We start from the raw sequence: 27,655 nt of genomic DNA, 5'->3' as shown, positions 1-27,655 counted from the left end.
TTCTTAAAACAAAACTTGTCAAAATTCACATAATCTCAGATAATCGTATGATTAAAGCATTTAAATTTACAGATTATGCTTTCTCAAGGGCAAAAACAAGCAGGATGGACGTGAATACACATCTGAGCTCTTCCACAATGAGACAAAATGGCTACTACACTGATAAATTTGGTAGAATTCTTAGAGTGGCTACAAGGAGTCAGTATTGACAAAATAAAATGTGCCATAGCTAGGGCCAAAACATCACATTTGGTGGTAGAATTAATGATTAACCTCTCTGAATATGTGAAATGTTTTCTGTATGTTCCTATAATTCTTGGCTGATCCAATACAAAAAAAAAAAAAAAAAAAAAAACTCACTCTTTTAAGAATGCTCCCAAGAGAGAGCAAAGAATGCTGTTTATTGTCTGAATTCAGCTCTGCTTCTGAGTTAAAACGAAAACTTTCATTCATTAAAAGACATTTTGACTTTCATTCTTTCTCTTTCTCATTCCTTACTCTGAGGAATGTACATCCTTCAACAAGAAATCAATGCACTTTGTAAGATGACTCTGTGCTTGTAAGCACAACCTGATAATCTGATTGTTAAGTTCAAGAGACAGAGTTGTTATAAACCCCAAAACCCCAAAACATCGAAAGCAATTAACACATTCTGGAATTGACAGTTAATTACATTTAAAAGTAGTGCTGGGATGAGGAATTGAAAAAAAAAAAAAAAAAAAAAAAGAGTCCATGGCTGATTGTTCTGGTCATCGATGTCCCCCTTCCCAGAAACAGGGGTTGCCCATAAGCAAGGACATCGTTTTGCTTTGAACATTGGTGAGGGAGCATTTTAACATTTAATTACATTTATTATCCATGAATATAAATATACTTGATCAAGTCCCTAACTATTGGTAAAGACATGACCTTCGTTGCCAGCAAAAATTCTTAAACAGTAAACCAAATACCTGCTTTCCTGCTGAAAAACAAACATCTTAAACTAGACTAAACTTGTTTGCTGGTCTTTGCTAGTCTCCCTTGTCAGGCTGGTCTGGTTAAAAGGGTTTTGGGCACTTGGCAGCTGGTTAGTCTGGGAGACCAGGTGGATGACCAACTAAACCAGTTGAAGCCCAGCTTGAGCTAGTTTAAACCAGCTATAACCAGGGGTAAAATTAAAATTTTGGAGGTGGGGGAACCTTAAAATCGTGTGGTGATTCTGGTGCCATATAGGCGAGAAAGGCGAGGTGAGGTGCTCTGGCTAGCTGGAGGCCAGCTAAACCATATTAAACCAGCTAAGACCAGCACAGTGTTGGCCCTGCCTATTAAACGACATAAGTGGCTGCGTCTGGCCCCCACGACCACCAGAGGACCCCTATCATGGGTTCAGTATAGACAAATAATTATTTGTTCTTAGTGTAAATAGAACTGACCACACAGCCCAGCAATATGCATGCCAGTAGTACGATGGAACCTGTCAAAACTAGGAAACATATAATATTATTAAAGAAGACGTATAGACATATAGTCTTTAGAGCTGCTCTGCATTTAAAGGCAGCAGTGACGAGGCACCATTACATGACAAATCAGGTGCATTTCCTCCCGCTATCAGCAGTGTATTTAAGTTCACACACAATACTTATACTACACACACTGAATGCTTTTAATGATATACTGTTTTAGAAAATACTGTATTATACTGCTGTGCAAATCGTATCTGCCACAGTTTACACAAGGCTGCAACTAGCATTTGCCACTATTTACAATAAGTGTAAGTAGCATCTTCTATACTGATTTAGTCATTTAATTATTTCTTATTTGTTTACACAGTCTTGGAATTTAATGAAATGTAATTATTAATTTGTGTTTAATTATTAATGTGATTTCTTTGTTTGATTAGTTGAAAAATCACATTATTTAAATTTTGCACTTCTAAAGCAGTTATGCCTGTGCTAATAAACTATAGTTGATGAGTTTTTAAGCTTTATACCTTTGAAAAAATTTACTTGTTTATTTCCACATTTTAAGCTTGCTTAATTATTGATGCTGGGTGTGTTGGGTTAGCTGTACCAGTCGATGGGTGGTCCCATATTGAAAATCTGCTTAGGGCCCCCAAAATGTAAGGACTGGCCCTAGACCAGCATAACATCTTAGGCTGGTCTGTTGAGCTGGAGGCCAGCTAGACCATCTTAAACCAGCAAACAAGCTTAGGCTGGTCTTCGTATTTATTTATTTTTTCAGCTAGGATCCCAATCTCACCTTCAGATGTGAATCAGAATATGTGACTCGTGAAACAGATGTTTCAATAGAACCAAACATGGTTAAGTTTCAGGTCTGATCCTTCACCTAAAGTTTAGATATTATTGAAGTCTGTGCAAATGAGAGACCTATAAAGTTGCATTAATCTTGGCTTGCTGATACTTTAGGGCAGGGGTGTCAAACTCAGTTCCTGGAGGGCCGCATCCCTGCAGAGTTTAGTTCCAGCTCTGCTCCAAAATGCCTCCTTGTAATCTTCAAGCACTCCTGAAGACCTTGATTAGCTGCTTCAGGTGTGTTTAATTAGGGTTGGAGCTAAACTCTGCTGGACTGTGGCCCTCCAGGAACCGAGTTTGACACCCCTGCTTTAGGGGATAGCATGTTGCCTGAAAAACAGTGCTTGATATTTTACTTGCACAAATCAGAATTGCCCTGAAGTGTTTGTATGAGCTCAGTAATGATGTAAGGTCTGTATATTTTCCTAGTCAGGTCAGAATGCCAGAGGGAATTTGCTGGCCATTCGTACCTAGATGTTGTGAAAACAACTTCAGAACTGCCTGGTGTTTGGTAACCTGAATGAAAAAGAACAATGTTAAACATGCTGTATGTCTTGAGGCTGACACAGGTTTCTCACACAGACAGACAGACAGACAGACAGAGAGACAGACAGACAGACAGAGCCGCGTGTCTCTCTCGAACTGGCGTCTCCGGCACCACGCCTTCCTCCTCGTCACAGTAATAAATTCAATAGTGGGCCGAATCTTGCTTTTAAATGTCAGCTCAGTGCATGCTGAATTAATTTTCTTCCATTTAGTCATACCTTGTCTGTGCATAGCATGCACTTCATGCTGCTTTTAAACTTCTTTTCTGGGACTTTTAGTAGGAATTCTTTTTTTTATCCTTCAAAAATTTGATGTATTACTTGAGAATTTACAACAGCAAAACTCAAGCTAAAAGCTTCTTACACCATTTAACAATAGGCTAAGACTGTGTGTGAGGCCCATCATTTTATCACCCCCTCACACCTCTATGATTGGTCCTGAAAGTACTTTCTTTTACCGTTTAGTCCATTATTTCCTCTATTACAGATTATTTTATATTAAGTCTCTTAAAAGTGCATTGCCTGCTTAAAAAAACATAGCTTGTGACCACCATATGTTGTTTTGGGTGCTGGTCACAGCAGTGTTGGTTGTAGTCTTATTACCTTTAGTACAAAAAGTAGTGTAACACATTACATTTTAAATTCAGATTTTTGCGAAGTCAGACTAACAGACCTAGACAATGCGATTGTAGTTTGGCTTTGTCCAGCATTAATGAACGTTACACCGACCACAATTATCCTTGCTGTTGTATCGAAACATTATTTTGAATTCATTGAGAAGACAACAATTTTTTATTTTCCTGTGAAATGTGTTTTAGAGAGTAACTTAAAAGTAATTAGCAGTTAGCAATTAAGTAATCAGTAAGGAAGTAATTGTAATCTGAATGCAAGTTTTAAAGAAGTAATTAGTTATTTGTAGTAGATTACTTTTTTGAGAAACGTACCCAACATTGGGTCACCATCAAGTGATGCTGGTGTGCCGATCAAGCTTTTTAACTAGCTTTACCAGCAAAAACAATGAAAGACCATAATGGTCATTAGCCAGCTGCACCAGTTACGTTTTACTATGGCAGCAAGAGAATGATGGGAAATGTAGTTTTGTTGCACAAGCTTGTCGCTAAAAATGCATCCTCAGTAAGTGAAAAAAAAGAGAGAAAAAGTATGAAATGTATCACCCAATGTGTCTAATTTTTTCCCCACCAAAATAATACGAAGGCACATCGTATCATTATTACGGCATCCAAGCTTTAAAACTTGAAAGCGGCATTAGATCAGCATGAATTTCCATGGTGGTCTGATGCTGGTAAAACTGGTGGACCATTATAAACTTGCTGTTCACCAGGAAAGCTTAGCTAGATGGCTGAAAGTCTTGCTGGTTAAGCTAGTAAGAAGAAACATATACAGTAATATGCTGGTGGCCAGCTATGCTTGTCTTTTCAGCAGGTGATCTTCTGTCCATTCATTTGTTTCTATGTCCTCCTAAATGTCTCTCTGTATGTATTATTTCAGCCTTATCTTGGCTTAGTGTACTGAAGTCTTGATCTGAATATTCTGAGCAGTTCAGTACATTCATGTGTTTCTGTCAGTGTCGGTGCAAGGCCCGTACCAGAGGACCCTGTTGAAGAACCTTTTGAAGGACTATAACCCCATGGAGAGGCCTGTTGCCAATGACTCTTTACCCATCACTGTCATTCTCTCATTGAGCTTGGTGCAGATCATGGATGTGGTAAGTGTGTTCTTTGTATTGGTCTGCAATAATGAGCTCAGAATTGTCACAATTGATTTAAAAAAATCTCCTTCTTTCTTGCATGTACAGGATGAGAAAAATCAAGTACTGACCTCCAATATCTGGGTTAACATGGTAAGCCAAATATAAGTAAACTTTTTTTCCCCTGTGTAACTAGATAATGATTCAAAAATGACATAAATTAAATGTTAGGCATATACAAATATTTCTCCAAGTGTATATGCTGATGCCCATTTTATGTAAATAGTTACATTGCAATTAAATCTGGTATTATAAAGCATGTTAGTTTAACAGCCTACTTGTAAGTGCATTGAAACTAAACAGCTCTTTCCGTGTATGTTCCTCAGCGCTGGTATGATCATTATCTGCAATGGAACCAGTCTGAGTATCCAGGTGTCAAAAACCTTCGTTTCACCACAGACCAAATATGGACCCCAGATATTCTGCTCTACAATAGGTAGGTTATCTAAATCTCCCCTATTCACTCACACTTTTGTATTCTTGCAATCATTTTGGAGACTTTTTGCTTTCACATTGTGACGAGGAGGAGGGCGGGGCCGGGTCAGGCCGTGACTACGCTCGTCCGGCCCCCAATCGGGCTAATCAGCCGAGGAGAGGGATAAGTGCAGCTGCATGTGGCTCTCTCTCTCTCGAACTGCCGCATTCCGCTGCACTTATCCCCCTCCTCAGCTGATTAGCCCGATTGGGGCCGGGCGTGCATAGTCACGGCCCGGCCCTGCCCTCCTCTTCATCACACACATGTACTGTTCTTAATATACTGTTACCCTTATTCACTTGGCAGAAGCTTTTATCGAAAGAGCATTCAAGCCAGTATACCTGTACACATCCATTCCATGACAAGTCTAAATAATAGTACGAGATGGCGGAATTGTAATGAAGACTTTTACTTTCATAGAGGAAAAATAAACGAGCCATTGAACAATATTATGATTATTTTTCCTAGGTTTAACCCCTTACCCAAATCCTAAACCTAACCATAATTTTAATAAGAAAACAACTTTTGTGTACCATGAAAGAAAGATAACATCAGGTTTGGTAAAATGCATGGGACGTATATTACAGTTTATTGACATACATCAGTCAATCGTGTTGCATAAATAAATATGGACTGAGTAACCAAATTTGTTCACAGACGTTTCCTTTCTCAAAATAAAGTGTTGGATAGGAGGCTAGCTAAAATTTGATTCTTCATTGTATCGATTTGAAATTCTGTTTGTTTATTGATTGGTCTCTATGGGAATAAAAGTTGCACCTTTTCATACAAGCCCAGTCATGCGATATCAGATGTTTTTGCCACCTTGTACAAATTATTACGAGTTGTCATGAGACTATGTTGCATATACATTTTTTCAGGAAGTCCCCAACAAGGTGGTTCTGTCAGGCTTTGCTTTTCTTTTTCTCCCCCACAAAATCTACCAACATACTGTGATATATTTCCATCATCTGCAGTATATCTTCAAGGAACATCTGAAATGTAGCATTCCTCATTGCTTTGGATAAAAGCATTTGCTGAATGTAAACATGTAAATCTACATCCCTTAACAGGACATTAATGACTGATCTGAAACCCTATAATTACAGTGATCACAGGCAAATACTTCAGAAAATCCTCCAGCTAGAATATATACTTTTAACTGCAACATAACAAAAATGGTCCACCCATGTGTGCTCGGGTGAGGCAGTAAAGAATTCTTGGGAATCAGCAGACCTTCGTTTGCCTGCATGTGATTCAGAATTGCCGTATCAAAGCCATAATTCAAACTGTGGGGCTAAACAGTGGAGCAACTACAGATCAATGAACTAAAAATGTGGTCCTTGGGCAAAAGCAGATCGTTTAGTCGATGAGCCGGTGTCCAAACAGCCTATTAACAGCCTACACCATACATTTTAAACATTTTGTTTGGAGCTGATGCCCATGGGAGCTTACTGCTTAGTTATACATTAAATTTAATTATGGCTTTGAGCTAATTTTTGAAAGGGAAATTATTCATTTACATTAAATTATAACCTTATGAGCCGAAAGAAGCTCATATGCCATATTTAGCTTTCACTTCATCTACATAAAGTTAATCAAAGCCCTAAATCTGACCCACAGTTGGGTTGTTAAAATGCACAAAACCTTTTGAAGTCCAAGTTTCATCGTAATTTTGTCCTTGACAGGCAACTGTTATTTATCATACACCAGCTAGCAGTGCTAGCAGTGTTATTATCTAAAATGAAAATGGTAACACTTTACAATAAGGTTGTATTGTTAACACTGAGCAATACTTTTACAGCATTTATTAATCATACTGTAGGTACAGTTGATTTTTCAAATACTAATCCATATTTTTCATTAAAAGTTGTATACATTAACATTAATGCAATATGTACTAACATGAACAAACAATGAACAATTGTATTTTTTTTTAAATGAACATTAACCAAGATTACTAAATGCTGTGAAAATTCATTGTTCATTCTTAGTTCAAGTTACCTAATGCATTAACTAATGTTGTCATATAGAACCTTATTGTAAAGCAGGGGTGTCAAACTCATTGGTAACACTTTACAATAAGGTTCCATTCATTAACATTAGTTAATACATTAGGTATCATGAACAAACAATTAACAATATATTTTTTTGCTGCATTTGTTAATATTAGTTAATGTTAGTTAATAAAAATACAGTTGTTCAATGTTAGTTCATAGTGCATAACAAATGTTAACTAATACCACTTTTAATGTTAAAAATGTATATGTTTTAATTAACATTAACTAAGATTAATAAATGCTTAATAAGTATTGTTAATTGTTAGTTCATGTTAACTAATGTTGATAACTAATGTTAACAAATGGAAACTTATTGTAAAGTTTTACCAACTCATTTTGGGTCGCGGGCCTGATTGGACCAAGCGACATTGCTTGGGGGCCAAGTTTATATTTATAAATTATATATATTGTGTGTATATATTCTTTAACTTTGTTTAAATAACTTTTCAAATGATGTATTAAAATTAATTATCTTTAACAAAATTCTATCATATATTATGAACTTTGTACACAAAACATTTTGACATGACTGAGAGCAACTTGCACATATTTAAACATCAGTTTACCCATTAACTTCAAATATACTGATCTATTTTAGAGCTATTTTAGAAGTGAAAGTATATCAAATTAAAAGTATATAAAGTATATAAAACTAAACCAAAACTAACAATCATAGAGTGAAAACTAATGAAACTAAATTTCAAGGACAACTTGAAAATAAAATAGACATAAAACTAAATTAAACATATTAACCTTGGTTTCTAGCTGTTATGTATTTTGCTTTAAAAATGTTCTTGCTGTGGCTTAGTGGTTATTGAATGTTAACAATGAGCTAGTGATGTTCATGCAAGCAAGCATGTGAGTTTGAATCTAGCTTGCAACATTTCCCAAGCCCCCTCCCCCATTATTTCCTGTTTTCTCTCTAGTACCTATCTGGATAAATAAAAGCAGAAAAAGACTAATATATTGGACTGGGTAAAAATATAGATATTCCGATGCATCGTGATCTTCATTTGAACAATCTCGATATCAATTCTTAAATTTTATGCACAACCCTCTACTTACTACAATGAGAGGAAATCACTCGCATTTGAAGAAAATGTTGCACTATGCGACTAAAATGTCTGTGATTAACCACTGGCTTGTAAATGTTCAACATGATCACACGGGAGGCCGGCATGTTGTTTCCAATAGTTCCGGTACGCTAGGATTGGCGACATTATGTCTACTCACGGACCACCGTCATCTCTTATCAGATATGTTTGCATCGGCTCAAGTTCTGGAAGCACGTCACGTCAGCAGTGGGGGAGACTAGGGTTCGGATCCCATCGAGACCACGGAGTACTTGCGATTGCAGAATCAGTGACGATTCGGAAATTGCATTTTCACCTCTAACATTACATTTTTACTCCAGCTAAAGAATAGTCGACCTACTCTTTCCAATCTCACTGTGAGATCAGTCTGAAATTTTAAGATTGCAATTACCAGTTATTGTGTTGTATAGTGGGGAAGAAGTTCAGCACATGTTGAGAGTGGTTTGACTCGTTTTGTGTGTGTCCAAAGATGAGATCCACGCAATCCATTTGTCATTGAATTGTCTCTTTTGATAACCTTACAGTTTTTTTACCACGTTCAACAAATCAGTTTAAATAAACATGTAACAAAATATTATGTACGCAATATAAGAGCTTATGAATCAGAATCTGTGTCAGTACCCAGCCCTACTAATATATTCTCTCTCTCTCCATTGTAGTGCAGATGATGAGTTTGACTCCACCTATAAGTCAAATGTGGTGGTGAACTCCAGTGGCTACTGCAACTACCTGCCTCCAGGTTAGTGTAAATGCTTATGCTTAAGGTTAACGGTGCGCTGAAATAAGATATGGTACATAGAGTGATAAAAGCAACAGTAGGTTAACTGAACACTGTGGTTCATAACACAAAAATACTAGTGGAGTTTAAAGCTAAAACCTTAAGCTTTAAAATGAAGATAGATTTTACACAGAGCTAAAACAAAGAAAGGAACTATGAAAAAGTCAACTCTGGTTTAGGGGGGAGTGCAATATGAAAATTGTCAATAAAAGAGCAATCATGCAGATTTTTTTTTTTTTTTTTTAAGTATTAAAGTGCTCTATTTAAATATTACAGAATTAAAGAGTGTGGAAAGCAGAGACACATCCAACATGTTCCACAGTCATCATTTTATAGATTTACACCATCGAAACAGGGAAATAGGGAGTTCATGAATAATGTTTCAGTTGTTTTAGGGGCAATAGTGCTTTAAAACAGATGCACTGCAAAAGCATATAACATTTATTATTGGGGAAAATATAGAATATGGAATTCAAGCATGTCCCATTTGATGTGTATGTATTCTTTGCATGTGTTAATACAGCCATGCATGTTCTACTTTAGTTAGTGCTTTCTCCAATGAATGCATATCACTGTTGTTTCTGTACAAAATAGAGAAAAAATATTCGATCATCTTCCATTAGATGAATACGTATTCTTTGCATATTAAAATGCAGCCATACATGTTCTAAATTTGTTGAGGCAATTACATGGTTTCTCCAGTAAATGCATATCACAATTATTTCTTGGGAAATAATCAAGAAAAGGATTTGTTGGAGCAATCACATGGTTTCTCCAGTCGCAATCCTCATTGATCCTTCAGCTCGGGTCTATAAAGGAAAACATCTTAAAATAAATTCTCTCTCTTTCACACATTTTTTATATACACAACAACTTGCTCATCACTGAAACAATTAGTCTTTAAATAACCCTCTAGAGTCACAGCAGATGCAAACAAACACAATCACTGTCGTGAACAGATCTCGCCCCGATGGCTCATATTTAGAGCTCATGCTGATTTCATCGCATTTTAACGCTGCTTCTCTCTCCCTCATATTAAAGTCATCCCCCAGTACCAGATCCCTCAGTACCAAACAGCAATCAAATGCCTTTTTGAAGTCAAGCAGAGAGGAGAGAAGAGAATGAGGGAGGGTGCAAACAGACACACACACACAAAGAGAAAGCAAGTGAGAGAGAGATAGAGAGAGAGAGAGAGAAGAGAGAGAGAAATCCTCATATCTTGTTTTCAGAAATTATGTTTATTCATTAGTGGACCGTGGGGTGTAAACAGATTTTAGTAATCCAGTGGTCTCGGCAGATGCCAAGGACACACACAGTCTGATCCAAAAATAAAGCTTTATTTTATTTACTATTTACTGCAGTTGTCTGGTCCAACATCTGAATCGGTAAAGCTTTCATATTTGCCTGTGCATTTAATTATCCATATCTAGTGTTGTCATGACACCAAAATGTCAGTAGTCGGTACCAATACCAGTAAAATTGAATGATTCTTGATACCAGTTTTGAAAGAAAAAAAGGTACTATGGTTTTGAACACACTCATTTTGCCTATTTAACAAAGTTAAATATATCAATGTAAAAAATGAATTAAAACAATTGCATGTTTCCTTAAAGAGTTTCTCAGTTAAGTGAACATCGCTTAAAGTTTTTTCTTTAAATAGGACCCTATGAAATCAGTTTTATTTGTTTTTTCTAAATTTCCTTTTCCCTCAAATTTTGTTTGCCATTTTAAAGTTTAGTCAATTTCATCATCAAAATAGTGTGTAATCAAATGAATTAATAATACATTAATCAAATGAAAATAGAACAACTACTTTAACATACTATTCAGTAAAGATCCTCACAGCATAATCCAAAATGCAAAACTGGTCATATTTTTGACACATCTCCGGTTAAAGGAGCACTCAGTAAGTAAAGTATGTTGAAGTTACTTACATTGACTTAAACTGACACCTAGTGGCCTGGATGCTGCATCATTCAAACACAGTAGTTTTTAGTTACCAATGCCATTGAAGAAATTCACTATGCACAGTAAGCCAGGATTAATTCCATGAATGAAAGTGTCCAAAAACAGAGCAGTTATTGAGATTAAGCGAGTAGTATTCAGCTAACATGGCTGCCCTCATGAGGGTTCCCCCACCCCATGTAGAACAAAAGAGCTTTTATAAGGTTACTGGTATGACTGAACTCTTCATCTCACTTGAGAGGTCATGATTTCCTACATATATTTCAATATTACTATTCACTTCTTTAGAAGTAAAACTTTTTAAATGAGGAAAAAAAAAAAAATGAATGAGTGAACCTTTAAGACGGTTAAGCACAAAATTATGTGATTTAATTATGTATTTAGCCTGCATGTGCTGCGTGCTTCATGGTAAATGTGTGCTCTCTTCTGTCATCTACTGCAACAAGCACAGCACGTGATGGCTTCACACATTCACATCTGTGCTGAAGCGCGCAGCACATGCAGACTGTTTTATTTAATCGCCGGTTTAATTATCACATGGTTAAATAATCACACAAGGACATATCACTATTTTAATTTGATTAATTGTCAATTTCAATGTAAAAGAAGGAGCGGCACGCACACATAAGCGTGTGAGCATTTAAAAGTAGCTGTCTGTCAGTCAGACAACTCGTAAGGACTGAATTAAGTCAGTGCACAGTACTACCGCTAAGGCAGAAACACTAGTATCGATATATCTTTTTTTAGTATCGACTTGGTACCGAATGACAGGTACTTTTGACACCTATAACCTATGCAACCATTTAGATCAACAATAATTTAAAAAACATGCCCAGGTCACATTTCACCCCAAAATCAAAAGAAAAACAAGAAAATAAGGTTTTGCATTAAGAAAATGAAAGACCATTAAAGGTGCACACAGTAATTTTTGTGTTTATGTCATCTTGGAGTACAACTAGGGGCGTAGATGCAGCATCATTCAATCACATCAGTTCTCAGAAACCAATGCCATTGTAGAAATTTCTCTATTCACAGTTAGCCGTGGTTAATTTATTCAAGAGTGAAAGATTCAAATAACAGGATGGTTACTGAGATTAAGCGAGTATAGAGTTCGACTGGTCATGTGATTCTAACATGGCACCCCCCATGAAGGGACCCTACCTATGTAGGCAATACGAGATCATTATTTTCAGGCCAAATGACAATCTTACCTCTCTTAATTCTAACCTTGGCTCCCCATAGTAAAGCAGTCATGAAGAATCTGGGTGTATTATTTGACAGTGCTCTTAAATTTGATAAGCAAATAAACTCTGTCAAATCTAGCTTTTTCCATTTAAGACTTTTGGCCAAAGTCAAGTCTTTTTTTTGGTTTTGTTTTGTTTTAATGATTTTGAGAAGGTCATTCATGCCTTCATTTCATCCAACAAAGACACAAGCAGATTGTGGTTGGGAAACCTTTGGAACTGCACTACTGGCTGATTTTTATATGTGAGTCATGCATTAGCTGCTTACTAGCAGCAGTTTCACTGTCAGCAAACAGACATAATCTTTTAGTTTGTGCCTACGACACCATTTTTCTGAAAGAAAAATAATCTTCTTGCAAATGCATTAAGACTTCCATTGGATCTTGACCACAAGGCAGACCCCCAGTTCCATAAGTCAGTCTAAATGTATTTAGTGATGCTTGCTAAGGCATTATCACTATTACTCATACTGTATTTACGATTAGGGATTTGAACAAATCTCTGACTCTAAGTATTAAAATTAGGCATATAGTTTATCCTGCATCGTTTGTGCTACCAACATGAATGATATCTGAAATTATGGAGCTTGTTGAAGAGGGGTGGGCTATTACTTTTCTAAGCAATCAGATTTATAATTTACACTTGATGGATGATAAAATGGGTGAAAAAAATCTTATAAATTTACATTCAAGGAGGAACCCAAGCCAAATCTAGGGAACAGAATATCATAGAAACTTGGAGTTTGGCTCTTTTGGCTTGGGCCAGTAAGCAACCAACCAGTGAACACCCTCGCAACCACCGAGACCATCCTAGCAACTGCATAGCAATGCACAACATTTTTTTTTAAAACACTTTGTTTTGTCAATTGCAGAGCAATGCCCCCAACTTTACACAGCAACCTAGGATTGTGGTGCCAATAAGAAACGTAGTTATGTATTTTACAGGGAAAATATGCAAGCAAACACCAACATATGTATTTGAAGAAGGTTGGGTGTTATGATCTCACCATCTGGTCTTGATCGGCCAAGTATCTTCAAAGTGTTTCATTTTTTCCCTCCCAAACTGGGATTGGAGGTCCTGGAACCAGGGTTCAGAAGACTTTTTTGGTTTGAGATTAAAGGGGAACTAGTGCCTCATAGCAGTGGAGGTATCAGAAGCCCAGTACAGAGGTGAATTATTTAGAAATCTTCTGAAGCAGTCTAGAACAGTTTGAAGAGATTTGTAGAAAGGGTCAGTACAGGAGATCATCACTTATAACCTGAAAATTATTCTCCTTCGAGATCACTGTTCTTTTTGGTGTGGAATCCTACAACAGTCCTACATTTTTTGGAGCTGAAACATAACCTTTCAAACGCATCATCTTTAGAATGCTACAGAAAGCTCAGCATAGTTGCAGCCTCTGTAATTTACAAATGTTCTACTCATTCATCACCCGTTGAATGTTTGTTTATTAAATATTTTGGCTAATTTGGGTATGCTTTCAGCTACCAATATGATTATAGTACTATCTGCTTCATTTAACACATTTTACTTTGTTTATATCATTCTATTAGAATTATTAGAATTCTATAGAATTCTACAGATTTTACCACAAAACCAGCACAGGAAATGTGAAAAGATTTAATCTGGGCCTATGCTCTAGAAATCACCCAGAACACTCTAGCAACCACAAAAAAAAAAAAAAAAAAGCAACCACATAATACCTAACTTGCAACCACTCAGAACACCTAAACAACCCTAGCAACCACCCAGAGTACAGTAGCATTATGACAAAGAGCTTTTCACAGGCAAGCACCACTCACATTTTTTAAAATGTAATAATCTCTTGTAGTTTCTTACCATTATAGCAGATACATTTGATCAAATGTGATTTACTCTAAATGTGACAGTCAAACACATAAACATATATATACTATTGTCTACTTCTTCCATGTCAAATATTAATATAGAAGTTATAATTGAAAAGTGTAAGTGCCACAGCCAGCAGGTTGTTGGTTTTTCTTCAACAATCCCATTTAGGCAGAAATACTGCTTGACTTATGTGGTGATTGGGTTCTTATGTGTGCTGCTTGAGATTCAACTGACAGTTCTACAGAACAGACTGTGAAAGGCTCTTGACATGGTTTTATGAGGAAAGTTGTTGGATTGTTGAATCAGTGTTCAGTTGCAACACAAGCCCCATCAAGTTGCATTTCATACTTTTCTATTCCATTTCAAGTGTAAATTTCCAATAAATATGTAAGTCAAAGATAAGGAAGGTTTTTGAGGTTGTGGTTTGACTGATGTGCTGTATAAAACTAAACTGCAAATTACATTATTATCATTCTCAATCATAATTCTCATTTTCAGGGTTCAAAAGTGCCTATTTGCAAGCCGTTTGAAAAAAAAAAACTATATCTGTTTATTTTGCAGCATTTTTCTTCATGGAGTCCATTTAGTCACAGATTTGAGTAAGTTAGCAGGTGTTTATGTGTGTGTAATTGTAACTGAGCATTAGTCAGTGTATCCACGTACAGTGCATTAAGATCTTTATGTAATGGTGTTTCCTAGGGCTCTGAATGTGAATCTTTTGACTGTCTGGTTTCGCTCCAGTGAAAAGGTCAATTGGATTCAATTTGGAGTTGACTGCAGCAATACGGCACTGATGAAGAAGCAGTGTGGCATTTTGAGGCAGTACATTTGTCAGGGAGCTTGAAAACAGGCAGTTTTAAAGTTGACTCTGAATAGGATTTTTCCTCAATGAAAAGAACGCGCATACATGCTTGTGGAAATGTGATATTGTGATCATACACATTTTTATGAATATATGCAACAATTATGACATAGACACCATATTTAAGAGAATGGTGACTCTCATTTGTTCCCCTCTTCCTCTCTGTATCCAGGTATCTTCATGAGTACCTGTAATGTGGATGTTCGCTGGTTTCCGTTTGACATCCAGAAGTGCGAGCTTAAATTCGGCTCATGGACGTTTGACGGATGGTTGCTGGATCTCCAGATGAATGAGGCTGATATATCTGGCTACATGCCCAATGGAGAGTGGGACCTTGTGGGTGAGTGAGTGCAGACAACACCTCCTGTAAGCTTATAATGATTCATCAACCATATCGGCCACAGGCAGAATATGATATGTGCTTTGTGTTGCTGCAGTAGCTGGCAATGATTAGTTACTAAGTTACTCCATGAGAGGTCAGCTTGGCAAAAGTAAATTTTAAATAGCTAAAGAATGTACACAGCATAGTTTAAAAAGCACTTTTTATCTGCATCAAAGTCCTGCGAATCACTTTTACCTACTACATAGAGTGCAACAGGAAAGGGAAAGGAGAATATCCAGCCTATCTTGTTAGGGTCATGTCCATTCATATTCATTCATACTCCATCCGATGAGCCTGTTAGTATTCAAATTACATTTAATTAAATTGAATGGATAAGTGGAAGTGGACTGGAAAAACGTCTTGTGCTGCACATTTCTGACCCTTTTCTGATCTACTTCCTTTTGCATAATCCTCCGGTTTATTCCTGTCTTGTTGTGCACGTCTGCAATATCATGCCAGTCACACTCTTTTCTTAAACATTTTTTAAATTGTTAAACCTGCTCACTTGCAATTTAAAAGATTGCATTTATTTTTTGTTTGAAAATTACAATACTACTAAAGCATCCAGCTAAAACTGGTTTCCTCACTGCAAAAAAAATCATTTTCTTAGTTAGTATTTTTGTCTTGCTTTACACTAAAAATATCTAAACATCTTTAAGATATCCTACATTTAGGGTGGCCTGGGTAGATCAGCGAGTATTGACACTGACTACCACCCCTGGAGTCATGAGTTCGAATCCAGGGCGTACTGAGTGACTCCAGCCAGGTCTCCTAAGCAACCAAATTGGCCCGGTTGCTAGGGAGGGTAGAGTCACATGGGGTAACCTCCTTGTGGTCGTGATTAGGCGTTCTAACTCTCAATGGGGCGGGTGGTAAGTTGTGCGTGGATCATGGAGAGTAGCATGAGCCTCCACATGCTGTGAGTCTCCGCGGTGTCATGCACAGCGAGCCACGTGATAGGATGTGCGGATTGACTGTCACAGAAGCGGAGGCAACTGAGACTTGTCCTCCGCCACCCGGACTGAGGTGAGTAACCGTGCCACCACGAGGACCTACTAAGTATTGGGAATTGGGCATTCCAAATTGGGATAAAATGGGATAATTAAAAAAGTATCTTGTATATTCTTTTAAGGATGTTTATATATTTGTAATAAGTACGTTTTTAATTAATAAATAAATACATGTTTTTTTTTTGTTTTTTTTGTGTGCAGTGTAGTTGGTAATTTATGGTCATTTTCAGGTCCAAGTTTGATTAGGTGTTTGTTCAAGCTGGTTTACAAAGGCCAGAGCTAGTTAGTGCTGGTAGACCACCTTTGGGGACCTAGTTGAGCTGGTTAACCATGATCCAAGACACAGCTTGAACTGGTTTACTTTACAATAAAGGGCTGATATGACTAAATATTATTTCTCTAATTAAAACAAACAAAAAAAGTTATTTAGAAGATGTTGAGGAAAGAGAGAAAAAAAAGACTTTGGGAAATATCTCTAATGATTTTCAGACAAAAGCATGATGCTGGGGAAGAGCTTGCCTCTGACTTGCAATTGCTGATTAGGAAAAAAATGTTTAACTTTTATTTATTTTAATTATTTTTTTTTTTTTTTGGAAGTAGATCAAAGATGGAAGAGCAACACTGGCTGCTCTTGTGGACAAGAGCATCTCTTCTATGAGACCACCACTCCACAGAAACAAGTATAGATGTATCATCATACCTCATTATTTTCTTCTCGTGCTGTTCCTAATCAGGTGTTCCAGGGATGAGAAATGAGCTGTACTATGACTGTTGTAAGGAGCCGTATCCAGATGTAACATTTGTGGTGACCATCCGCAGACGGACACTCTACTATGCCTTGAATCTACTCATTCCTTGCGTTCTCCTCTCATCCATGACCCTGCTTATCTTCCTGCTGCCTGCTGACTCTGGAGAGAAGATCTCACTAGGTATTCCAAAAGAAAAATAGAGAAAGTGAAAAGGACATTTTTTCAGGAATGGATTGACAACTTTTTCGAGAGAAGAAAAAGTAGAACTGGTACTAAGATTTCGTCAGTCTTTGGATTTAGGTTATGTTATGTGTCAAAAGTGAAGAGAACAGTAGTTTTAACAAAGTTTTTGTAGCTTGCAAAATCAAGGTTATGGATTTGATTCCCAGGCAGGGTTCCCACACCTTTTGACCAATGATTTTCCATGATCTCCAGTTGTTTATGATTACTGGAAAAGGATTTTTTTAAATAATTTTAGGAAATTTAAATTGCAAAGAGAGATTTCTAGCCACTATAATGTTTTAGAGCTGAGCATAAATAGAACACTTTTTATTCACTATGGAAATTTCCCCCCAATTTTTTTTTAATAGAAATGCTATTAATGACAAATTAATCATATATTAAAGTTAATAAATAATTTTGAACATTACAAACCTGCTGGAAAATCCAGCTAAAACTTCTCATGGTAGCTGGTTCTTCATGGTTTCTGGCTGGTTGGAGTTGGTCATTTATGGTAATTTTTATAGAGATTAAAAGAAAAATCATTAGAGATTTTACTCAATAAAGAGCCATTTCGATCTGGTCTCATGTGAAGTCAAAATAATAGTACAAAATGGCAAAATCATAAAAAGCATCCAAAAAAGCATGACTTCCATAGAAAAAATAAATGAACCAATGAACAATGTTATTAAGATTTTTCCTAAGTTTAACCCTTAACCCAAACCTTAATCCTAACCATGATTTTAATAGGAAAATGACAGTTGTGTACCATGGATCAGGGTTTTTGAATGAGCGTTCTCACAATTTTTCCGAAGTTTAACGCCTAACCTAAATGTTACCATGATAGTAAAAGGAAAGTAATGATTTTGTACTACGAAAGAAAGAAATCATTCTTCCATCACGTTTATTTTCTTAAAATAAAGTGTTAGATAGTAGGCTAGCCAAAAATGTATGCCTGTAATACATCAATTTAAAATTCTGTTTGTTGATTCGCTGGTCTCTATGGGAATAATTTTCGCACCTTTTCGTGTGAGTCAAGTCGTACGATATTTTATGGTTTAGTCATATCGTACGAAATTATTACAGATTGTCACGAGACTATGTTGGTAAGTCACTTTGGGTAAAAGCATCTGCCAAATACATAAATGTCATCTAGACTAGATTTGAAAGGAATAACTTCACGTTTCATTGTGTTTCCTGCATCTTTCACGTTCAGTGCTATTTTAGAAGTGAAAATAGAATTCTGCAGCTCTACTTTTCAAGGTCTAGACACTAAAACAAAGTGCAGGGAAATGCAAACGGAAATGACAATATCAATGGGGATGAAGTGAACTCAGTGTTTTTTTGAGAGGAGAAAAAAACCCAGAATGTCTTAGAACAACTAAAGAGAAAGAAAAAGTAAATTTCCTCTGTTCAGGGGTGCATATCACTGTAACCATGGTGAAGGGAAGTGTTTTGCTGTACACTCATATGGGCAATTAATCTATTGATGTCATTTAAGCAGGGATGAGTCAATGTGTGTAAGAGCGAGAGATAATGCATTGCACTTTCCAGGAACCAGAGCTGCAATATTGAAACGTTATTGACGGACAAAATATTAGGGCCTTATTATTGAATAGTTAAAGCAAAAAAAAAAAAAAAAAAAAAGATGTTAAGACGTTTAAGGAGAAGTGTTTAATTTTTGCACTACTAGCATCACCAAAAGATAATTACTGTTTTCTCCCTATCTGCCACGTAAACATCATGCATGTAAACATGATTTTAGTGCAATAAAATCACTTACAAACCTTTTCTTTGTAAAGTTATATCAAATTTTACAACGTTGTTGCCATGAGAACTGCCCTGTTACCCTAGTACATGATGATTTAAACAACTTTACAGCTAAAATAATACACAAGTTTTATCAGAAGATTTAATGCAAGTGCTTTTATAAAATTATAAGCTTTACATTTCTGCCTTTAAACTAGGGTGGGGAACCTTTTTCCTATTAAGGGCCATTTGAGTATTTACAAAATTATTTGCGGGGCATACAATTGCTTGCAATTTCTGATTGTGGGTTGAAATTAACATAAGCATTCCATTACGTGCTTACGCACCAAGAAAGAAAGTTAAAAAGGTCTTTCTATTATACAAATTTTTACGCTGTTATTTATCATATTTGTGGTTGCAGTAAATAGAATCAAGGCAATGTTTTTGCTATTCAAATTATTTCACAAATGGCCTCACAGACCGGGTAAAATGGTCTCGAGGGCCTTATACGGTCCTGAGGCCGGACATTCCCCACCTCTGCTTTAAACCCTCCTTCACTACCATTGTAGTACCATTGCCTCACTGTAACCTACATTTTTACTTTTATTATTTTTTTTTTTTTTTTTTTGGTAATCAACATTATGCAGCAAATGCAGTTGATTGAGCTTATCTTGAGTTAAGTTTTTCACACATTTAGAAAACACTCTCTATTACTGCATACTTTGGAAACAATGAAATAAGGACACTGAAAACTGTAAAAATAAATAAATAAATAAATATTAGTGTGGATGTGGCCTAAGAAAAGAGATGTTACCTATTGCACATTGATGGGAGGTGCCATTGTTGGTGCTTAAAAAATAAACACATTTATTTACAGCCAAGAGTGTTTTTAGAATGTATCCAAATGATGAATTCAGTCAAGATCAATTGGCTCTCTATTTGTGACAATAATTTTAGTATCTATTATGCAAAGATAGCACTTATAAATCTGAGCAAAATATATGAAAGAGGAAGGAGGTAGAGTGAGTGGAAGCAGATTTAAACAGCAGATAGAGATGGATGGATTTTGTGTGTTTGTGTTTGTGTGTGTGTGTGGGGGGGGGGGGGGGGGGGGTTGGTGTATAGATGAATAGCAGCAGGAGAGGGAGGGAGATGACTTGAACTGAACCAAAGAGCAATTGAGGAAGAGAAATGGCCTGATGTAATTCACTTTATGTATCGCTTTATCAAGCCCAGCACTGCTGTCCAATTAGATCCAATCAAATTCTGTCAAGATGAGTTACATCCAATCAGAAGCTGTGTTTGGGTATCTTATGCTGGCTGTACATAGACAGTGCCAATGCCTTATGTAAATAGCAATGCTGTATTATACTGTGCATTTATTTTAGTGATTGACCGACATGGGGTTTGATGGTCAATATGCTGTATACATTACAATATGATAATAACAAAATAGAATGGCTATTTTTAATTGCTATTTTCTTTCCTTTATTCATTTTGTTCACTTTAAATATTCAGAAAATGTACATTATCCATTTGCAAAGCTATCAGAAGATTTTTGAACTAATCATTTTGTTAATTGGAAGTGTGGGCATGTTATTGGTCATTGTGGATAAGCCAAATATCAGGTAATTGATTTGCCTGGCTAATTCAGTGTTTCCTAACCTTTTTTCTGCCACAGCACACTTTTTACAATTAAATAAATCCCATGGCACACCTCTATCCCACTGTTCCACATAACCATCGTTGATAGTTTTCCTTTTCAAGAACTTCCATGTTTTCTGTCCACTTTAGTTGCGTGTTTACTCGTAATGTTTGAAATTCGGCTATACAAAAAACGCAAGTCATGTAGGTACGGTGTATAATGAAATCACAGGTGGCAAGAGTGCTAATTGGGTAATGAATAAAGCAACAAATTTGCATCTTTTCTTATTTTTAGATTTGTTCTTGCAAATTAATTCTTGCAATGCCACAGCAAATAATTTTTTTATTTATCTATTTATTTATATGGCTCCAGACTAACATTTAAGAGTGGTAGCACCGGTGTTAAATTCTACAAATGGTCGCACCAGCATTTGTGTTGGTCGCACCGGTCCAACTGAAAGAAAATACGTTTTCTTTCACGGTTTCTTTTTCTTGTATTTTCAGGATCTTGATGATTAAAATACAGTCATCTGAAGACAAACAAAGCCTTTTTCTACAATCAGAGGGCACTAGAAAAGATTTTACACAGAAGGCAAGTTCCATTGTATCCATAGTTTTAACTGTGGCATTTGCAATAAGATCATAGTAACCAAAAGTATAAGTAAAACCATGATTAGCAGCAACCATAAAACAAATTATGGCATTTTTCGAAAGAAAAACACATCCAGAAATTAAATTGTATTTTCTCACTACTATATTGATATAAGTTCATGGTAAATATTTTTTTTAATATCTGTGATGTGTGGATTGAAACCTTACAATTTCTGTCTGTTCATTGTGCAGATTTCTCCTTTATACCTTTTCAGTGCTATTTAGAATGTTGGGGCCGTTTAATACAATTTTAAACTGGTTTAATCATCGACGCATTATGGGCTTTCATAGAGGTTTTAAACAAATAATCAATGCCGAATTCGTGACCCAGCCTGTGCTTCTCGGAGCTCTGTTTATGATGATCTGCGCTCCTGAGCGCTCGAGACCGGTACACGTGTAAATGCCCGTCTCTGCGCTGATCTGTCCATTGAGCAGCGCTGACTGATCCGGGTAAAGATGTTTCCTTTCGCGTTTGGAACGTTTGCCGTTTGATATTTCTCATACGGAACAAAAAAACGACAGAGCACAATCAGAGAGTCAGCCAAATTTGTAGGCGCACCAATGCGACCTCTTGCAAAGTTTAATTGCACTGTTAGGAAAAATGGTTGAAAAATTAGTATCAGTCCAGAGCCCTGATTTATTTTGTGGAATTTGATAATTTTCTGATAATTGGTTGGGAAACACTGGGCTAATTTATTGGTTTAGTCACTAATTTGTCATAATTTATCCACAGTTTCATGTTTACATCATGCAGTCTCATGCATTTCTTTTGTTTTATACCCATTCACAGGTATTACTGTGCTACTCTCGTTAACAGTCTTCATGTTATTGGTGGCAGAGATCATGCCAGCAACCTCAGACTCCATCCCGCTAATAGGTAAAGCATACTTTGCCATGCTTGTGCCATTTGAAACACATTTATATGCATGTATATGCTTTTCTGTGTGTATTATACAATATCTTTAAGTAATTAAAGGAGCATGATTCAGCCTCACACAGTTAATTTGCAAAGTCCAGACATACATAATGGCATACATAATGGCACATGGCTCTTTTAATATAATAGTTTGTATTTAAGACTTTGATTTTGTTTTTGTTTTTTTTTTGTTTTTTTGAGTTGTAAAATGTGGCGAGTGTGGATGTAGCTTTGAATGTGCCCTGATCCACAAACAGTGTACTACAGAATAAATTGTCCACCGTTTTGTATCATGGCCAAAAGTGCTGGTCTTGGCAACCGCAATCTCAGCCTCTCATAGTAATTTGCAGCATGAATCGTAAAAGCATGTTAACTGGAAATAATGGGCAGGGTAGGACAGACGAAGCTGGAGAAAAATAAAAATGAACTGACCAGATACATGAGAGACAATCCTCTGGAGAAATAAAAGCCATCCCACATTATCTTTTGCAGTCCACAGTCTGGTTTATAGGCCCACAGATACTACAAAGATGTAATCTGCAGAAATGCGTTTGTAGGAAGTGTTCATCCAGAGCGCTTTGTCTCTGCTGTCTGTTTCTCTCTCTACTTTATGATGAGGTTTTTGGTTCACTCTTCTGTTCCTCATTCTCCCTTTCTTCCTTCGTTCCTTTCTTGCATCACTCTTTTATAATCAATGCGCCTTTGTTACATTTTACCCTGGTTTGTACCGACGTGGCTGGGTCATAAAAAGGAGCTATTCTACTGAGTAATAATTTGAAGGTTTATACATACCATATTCTCTTTCTATTCCTCTCTGTGTGTCTCAGGGCAGTACTTTGCCAGTATAATGATCATTGTTGGAATGTCAGTTATTGCAACGGTGGTTGTGCTGCAGTACCATCATCATGATCCCAACGGAGGGACCATGCCCAAATGGGTATGTCTACACACACACATACACACACACATACTCAGACTTAGGTTTTGTTTTGACTTAAATCCATTTGGTGTTTTTAGGCTGTACTTACATTACTATTACAACTAATACACCTGATACTGACTACTCTGTCTGAACAAATGGATCAGATTTCATCATTTGATAAATGATAATGTAGACAGTCAGCCCTTAAGAATGGATTTGAAAGCCAAATCGTATTTGTTTGCAGTGTGAACAAAGCCTAAATGTCCCATGGTGTGCCTAAATGTACAAATGCCTTCATCTGTCCTAAAGCACATTTTTATCATTTACCCATTTTGTCGGTAGCACTGAAAGCAGTAATTTACTGTTTCGGTGATAATACAGAAGGGAACTAAATGAGTAAATGGGATGTAGATGGATATAGATCTGCAATCTGTCCATGCTGATGAATGACCGTATTTCAGCATTCTGTAAGCCAGTTAGCAGCTCAGCTGATGTGCCCCAGTCCTGCTGATCGAATCCCATTCATTCCCAATCCCAAGAACGAGAGGACACTGACAGGTATATTTTCTCTGGAAGACTATATCAATTTCACGACACAGCACATCTAGATTTTTATTTTTGTTTTTGTTTTTGCAGAAAATTGGAGTTGCATTTGGCCTGACAATTTTACCAATATTTCTAATGTGTCTATGTCCTTATAGTGCCAAGATTTGTCTGGGGAACAAGGGTCCAAGTCATTGGAGCCCACCTCCATTCAAGTGTTCTGTGTAGTTGTTAGAAGAGGTAGACCGATATATCGGTTCATTGGTGCCAACTGTTGCTTTTGGCACTATCGGTTATTGGCAAAAATTCTGTGCCGATAGTTGCCGATATCCCCCCCCCTCATTTTTTTATTCCTTATCAATAATCCTCATCTGGTGCCCCAGTAGGAAAGCTCCGCAAAAAAAAGGGTGACATGTTGTTCTGGGTACACGGGCAAATATACGCTGTTGTCAGTGCTCGAAGAAAAAATACTGCCTTTTGCAACATGCTGAAAAATACACTGCAGCCTCCAGGTGAAAGTGAAGTAAATAAGACAGAAATATATTACTATTGTATATAACAAATCTTCAAAGTAATAATAATAATACTGTATCATATTATAATGACAAACTGGACAACAATAAATAATTGTTGGGTTATAATAATAATAAATAACCAATTTCCAAAATGTTAGTGAGTGAAGTAGTAGGTTTTGCACACCCTGTTCATTAAAAAATAAAAAAATGTTTTGTAAAAATATATGTAGGTAAATATTGCTTTTTTTTATCACTGTATTGTGGAAAAACTGGAAAACATGTATTAATTATCTTTAACTAGATTTTTATTTCATTAAATATTTTGAATGTACTTGGCTACAGTGGCTGATGAATGAATTTTAAATCATTATTTAAAATAAATTTTATGTCATTTTTAAGCAAATAATTTCGAAATGGGGCCCCAGGTTGGTCGGTTACTTGGGGCATCAGAAATTGTAAACCTGCCCCTGGTCAATTACTGTCATGGTGAAGCATATTGATTTAGCTACAGAAAAGAATTTTGCTGAGCAAGTAATGTAAAGTCAATATATTTATAGCTACTTACCAGAATGATAGCAAATACAGTTTAATGGCACATCATTTTGAAGGTAACTATATCGCCCCCTTGAATAATGAGGTTTGTTACGGCCACGGTAACGCAAGAATGCACATTTATGTATGTTAACCGGACTGTGCGTTGGCCAAGCGCTCGCATCTGTGTACTCGTACTTGCGTAATGTATGTTTCTGGCCTTAGAGTTTATGGGTTGTTCAAATTCCAACCTAAAGTATGAGCAATTGTGATGCTAGTCTTTGCAAGCAACACTAACACAACTTATATCCATGGATCAACCTGCTTTTAGGAACATTTACACCCAATATACCTGTATGTACACCAGAACCAGGACTCAAAGGAACTCAAAATGAAACTCTTTTCCACTGAACAACTTGAAAGTGCAAAGCTTATCTAACAGCAGTATAAAAAAAGAACTAAAAGAGGTGCAGTTCAATAACAAGTTGAGAGAAGAAATCTCTTATAGATAATAGGTATCCAAAAACATAACAAAGGGGATACTGTCTAAAAGTTTGAGCCCTGGAAGTTCGAGCCCTATAAGAAGCAAGCCATGAGCTACTATAGTTTGATTTTAAGTAAGGCACTTAACCTCATATTGTTCCTGGGGGACTGTCCCTGTATAAGTGTACAAAGAGGACACACATTTTGTTTATGCTGCATGCATACATCAATTTGTCATTGTGATAGACTGAACTGTAATACACCAAAATTAAGTGTAAAGATGGACCAAGTTTTTCTGTGGTTGATAGCAGTGCCAACCCCACTAGTCGTAGATTTTGCCATGCTTTATGTGTTGCCTTGGCCAGGACTTGGCAGTGCAACTGAATAATTCCATCTGGTCACCTCTTTATCTCTCACAGCATCATGGTCATTTCTGTCATATTACGCTGTTTTACAACTCCTTTCCTAAAACTTCTGTTCTCTTGACTCAGCAGATGCTAGCTAGTGCTTGGAAAATAATATCTCATATTTGCTAGCATTTATTTCCTGTGCAGATCTAGTTCCAGATCTAGAGTTAATCTAACCATTTGTTTTGACAGTATGTGTAGAGCATAAGCAATATGCGGTCCAAAACAGCTTGAGGTACTACTGTAAAATGCATGCTTCCTTGTTCACCAAGCATAAGCTAACACTTTGTTTAAAGGTATTCCACTTTTACTATTAAAAGCTAATGTTGTTTACTGAGAAAATCTGTATATTTTCCAAACCCTCATTGAAGGTTTACCTTCTCTTATACAGATTTCTCCCTCTCCATCTACCTTCTCTTAGGTTCAGCTAGTCTTGCTCCAGTGGGTGGCCTGGTTTTTGCGCATGAAGCGTCCCGGTGAGGGTGAAGACCCTGAGCGTCCTCCTTGCGCCCCTCACTTACGCCGTTGTTCTTCGGGTTCCCAGAGCGGCAGCCTTCCAAATGCACCCGGTTCTGCTTCTGCAGACCTCCATCACCACCACATGTCTTCTACGCTCCATCCACTTCATCCCCAAAGCCTCCTTCAAGCTGCAGCCGCAGCTGGACACACCCACCATCTCCACACCCAGACCAACAGCGCCAACAACAATGGCAATCTACTCTACATCGGATTTTCCAGTCTGGACGAGGCCTCACCACCGTCCTTGCTGACTGAATCGGTGCAAAGAAACAGCATGTCAGGCGGTCCACGTCCTGCCGTAGTGTCATCCCCAGTGGTTGGCTCCAGCCCACCACCTCACCTACCCTCACAGTTCGGCAGCCCCCCGCCACCTCCAACGCCCATTCTGGAGGCCACGGGATGTCCGAGCACGGTGTCTGGTGGTGGAGGTGGCTGCTCTTGTTCGGGAACCAGCGGTGGAGGAGACCCACAGCTTCAGGCGATTTTAGATGAGGTGCGTTACGTCGCCGATAGATTCCGTGGACAGGATGAGAATGAGAGTGTGGCTGAACAATGGAAGTTTGCTGCAGCTGTAATCGATCGACTTTGTCTGGTAGCATTCAGTGTTTTCAACATCATCTGCACCATCTCCATTCTTATGGCCGCACCTAACTTTGTGGAGGCAGTTTCCAAGGATTTCATCTGATTTGACTTGTTTGAAGAGAACTTGCATTTGGGAAGCATGGGTTTGACCGTAAATGGGATATATCCAACTCCCTAAAACAATGACTCATCTTTATTTTATTTTTATTTTTTTAAACTGTGATTGGAATAATGTAGGATCTTGAGGTCTGGAAAGAAAAAGCTTCTGATTGGCTGATGGCCTTGTACTCTGGACATTTAAGGCCCTTTTAAACATCTCAATGAACTCAATGAACTATGATGTTTGTGGAATGCTAAAGACCTTCACCACAAGGTGTTTATAAATGAAGAGGATGTTTGGTTCGGTATGGTAAGATGTTCTAGACTTAAGTTCAGATATGAAATAAATGAAAAACAAAACATTAAAATGCGAAAATGATAATGACCTTTCAGCTGTTTCATAACCTGACATGAACCTCTGGGTAATGGGCAGACGTTGTTCTCAACATTTAGTGACTTTGTCAGTCCAACAATTTTCAACTTCTCTAAGATGTCAAACTATATTTTGGTATGTTCATCAATGAGTAGGTGGCACTTAATAAGAAAGACGAGCAATGAGGGAGGGGAGGAACATATGATAAGGAAGAAATATTAACAAGGATGGCAGACATGATGTCAGTGGCTGATATTAACCCAAATTAAACCCCCTAATCTAAAAAAATATATATATATTGAAAGGTTTTGTTGCAGGGACAGGCACCACATAGAGAAGAGTAGAAGAACAACACCAGTACTGGCTGCAGGGTTTAAGAGGTTAAGATCATGAAGAGACACAGTAGAATTGAAAGATGGAATACCCCTGAC

General features: G+C 37.1%; 1 protein-coding gene across 1 annotated transcript in view; it reads left to right on the top strand.

Annotated features, from left to right (window-relative positions):
• The window catches only part of LOC127421003 (neuronal acetylcholine receptor subunit alpha-7-like), a 33,338-nt gene extending 6,172 nt beyond the window's left edge, over nt 1–27,166 (top strand). Inside the window, exons 2-10 of the mRNA XM_051663700.1 lie at nt 4,423–4,562; nt 4,653–4,697; nt 4,931–5,040; nt 8,890–8,969; nt 15,103–15,270; nt 17,057–17,251; nt 22,125–22,211; nt 23,078–23,187; nt 26,073–27,166. Coding sequence (XP_051519660.1) covers nt 4,485–4,562; nt 4,653–4,697; nt 4,931–5,040; nt 8,890–8,969; nt 15,103–15,270; nt 17,057–17,251; nt 22,125–22,211; nt 23,078–23,187; nt 26,073–26,855 — 1,656 coding nt within the window. The 5' untranslated portion in view covers nt 4,423–4,484 and the 3' untranslated portion in view covers nt 26,856–27,166. The remainder of the gene's footprint in view (nt 1–4,422; nt 4,563–4,652; nt 4,698–4,930; nt 5,041–8,889; nt 8,970–15,102; nt 15,271–17,056; nt 17,252–22,124; nt 22,212–23,077; nt 23,188–26,072) is intronic.
• Nucleotides 27,167–27,655: the final 489 nt, after the last annotated feature.

Source organism: Myxocyprinus asiaticus, chromosome 30, assembly GCF_019703515.2.
Source record: "Myxocyprinus asiaticus isolate MX2 ecotype Aquarium Trade chromosome 30, UBuf_Myxa_2, whole genome shotgun sequence".
In the NCBI taxonomy this organism is placed as follows: Eukaryota; Metazoa; Chordata; class Actinopteri; order Cypriniformes; family Catostomidae; genus Myxocyprinus; species Myxocyprinus asiaticus.
The sequence above is the reverse complement of the archived record's forward strand: the minus strand, read 5'-3'. Positions and strand labels throughout refer to the sequence as shown.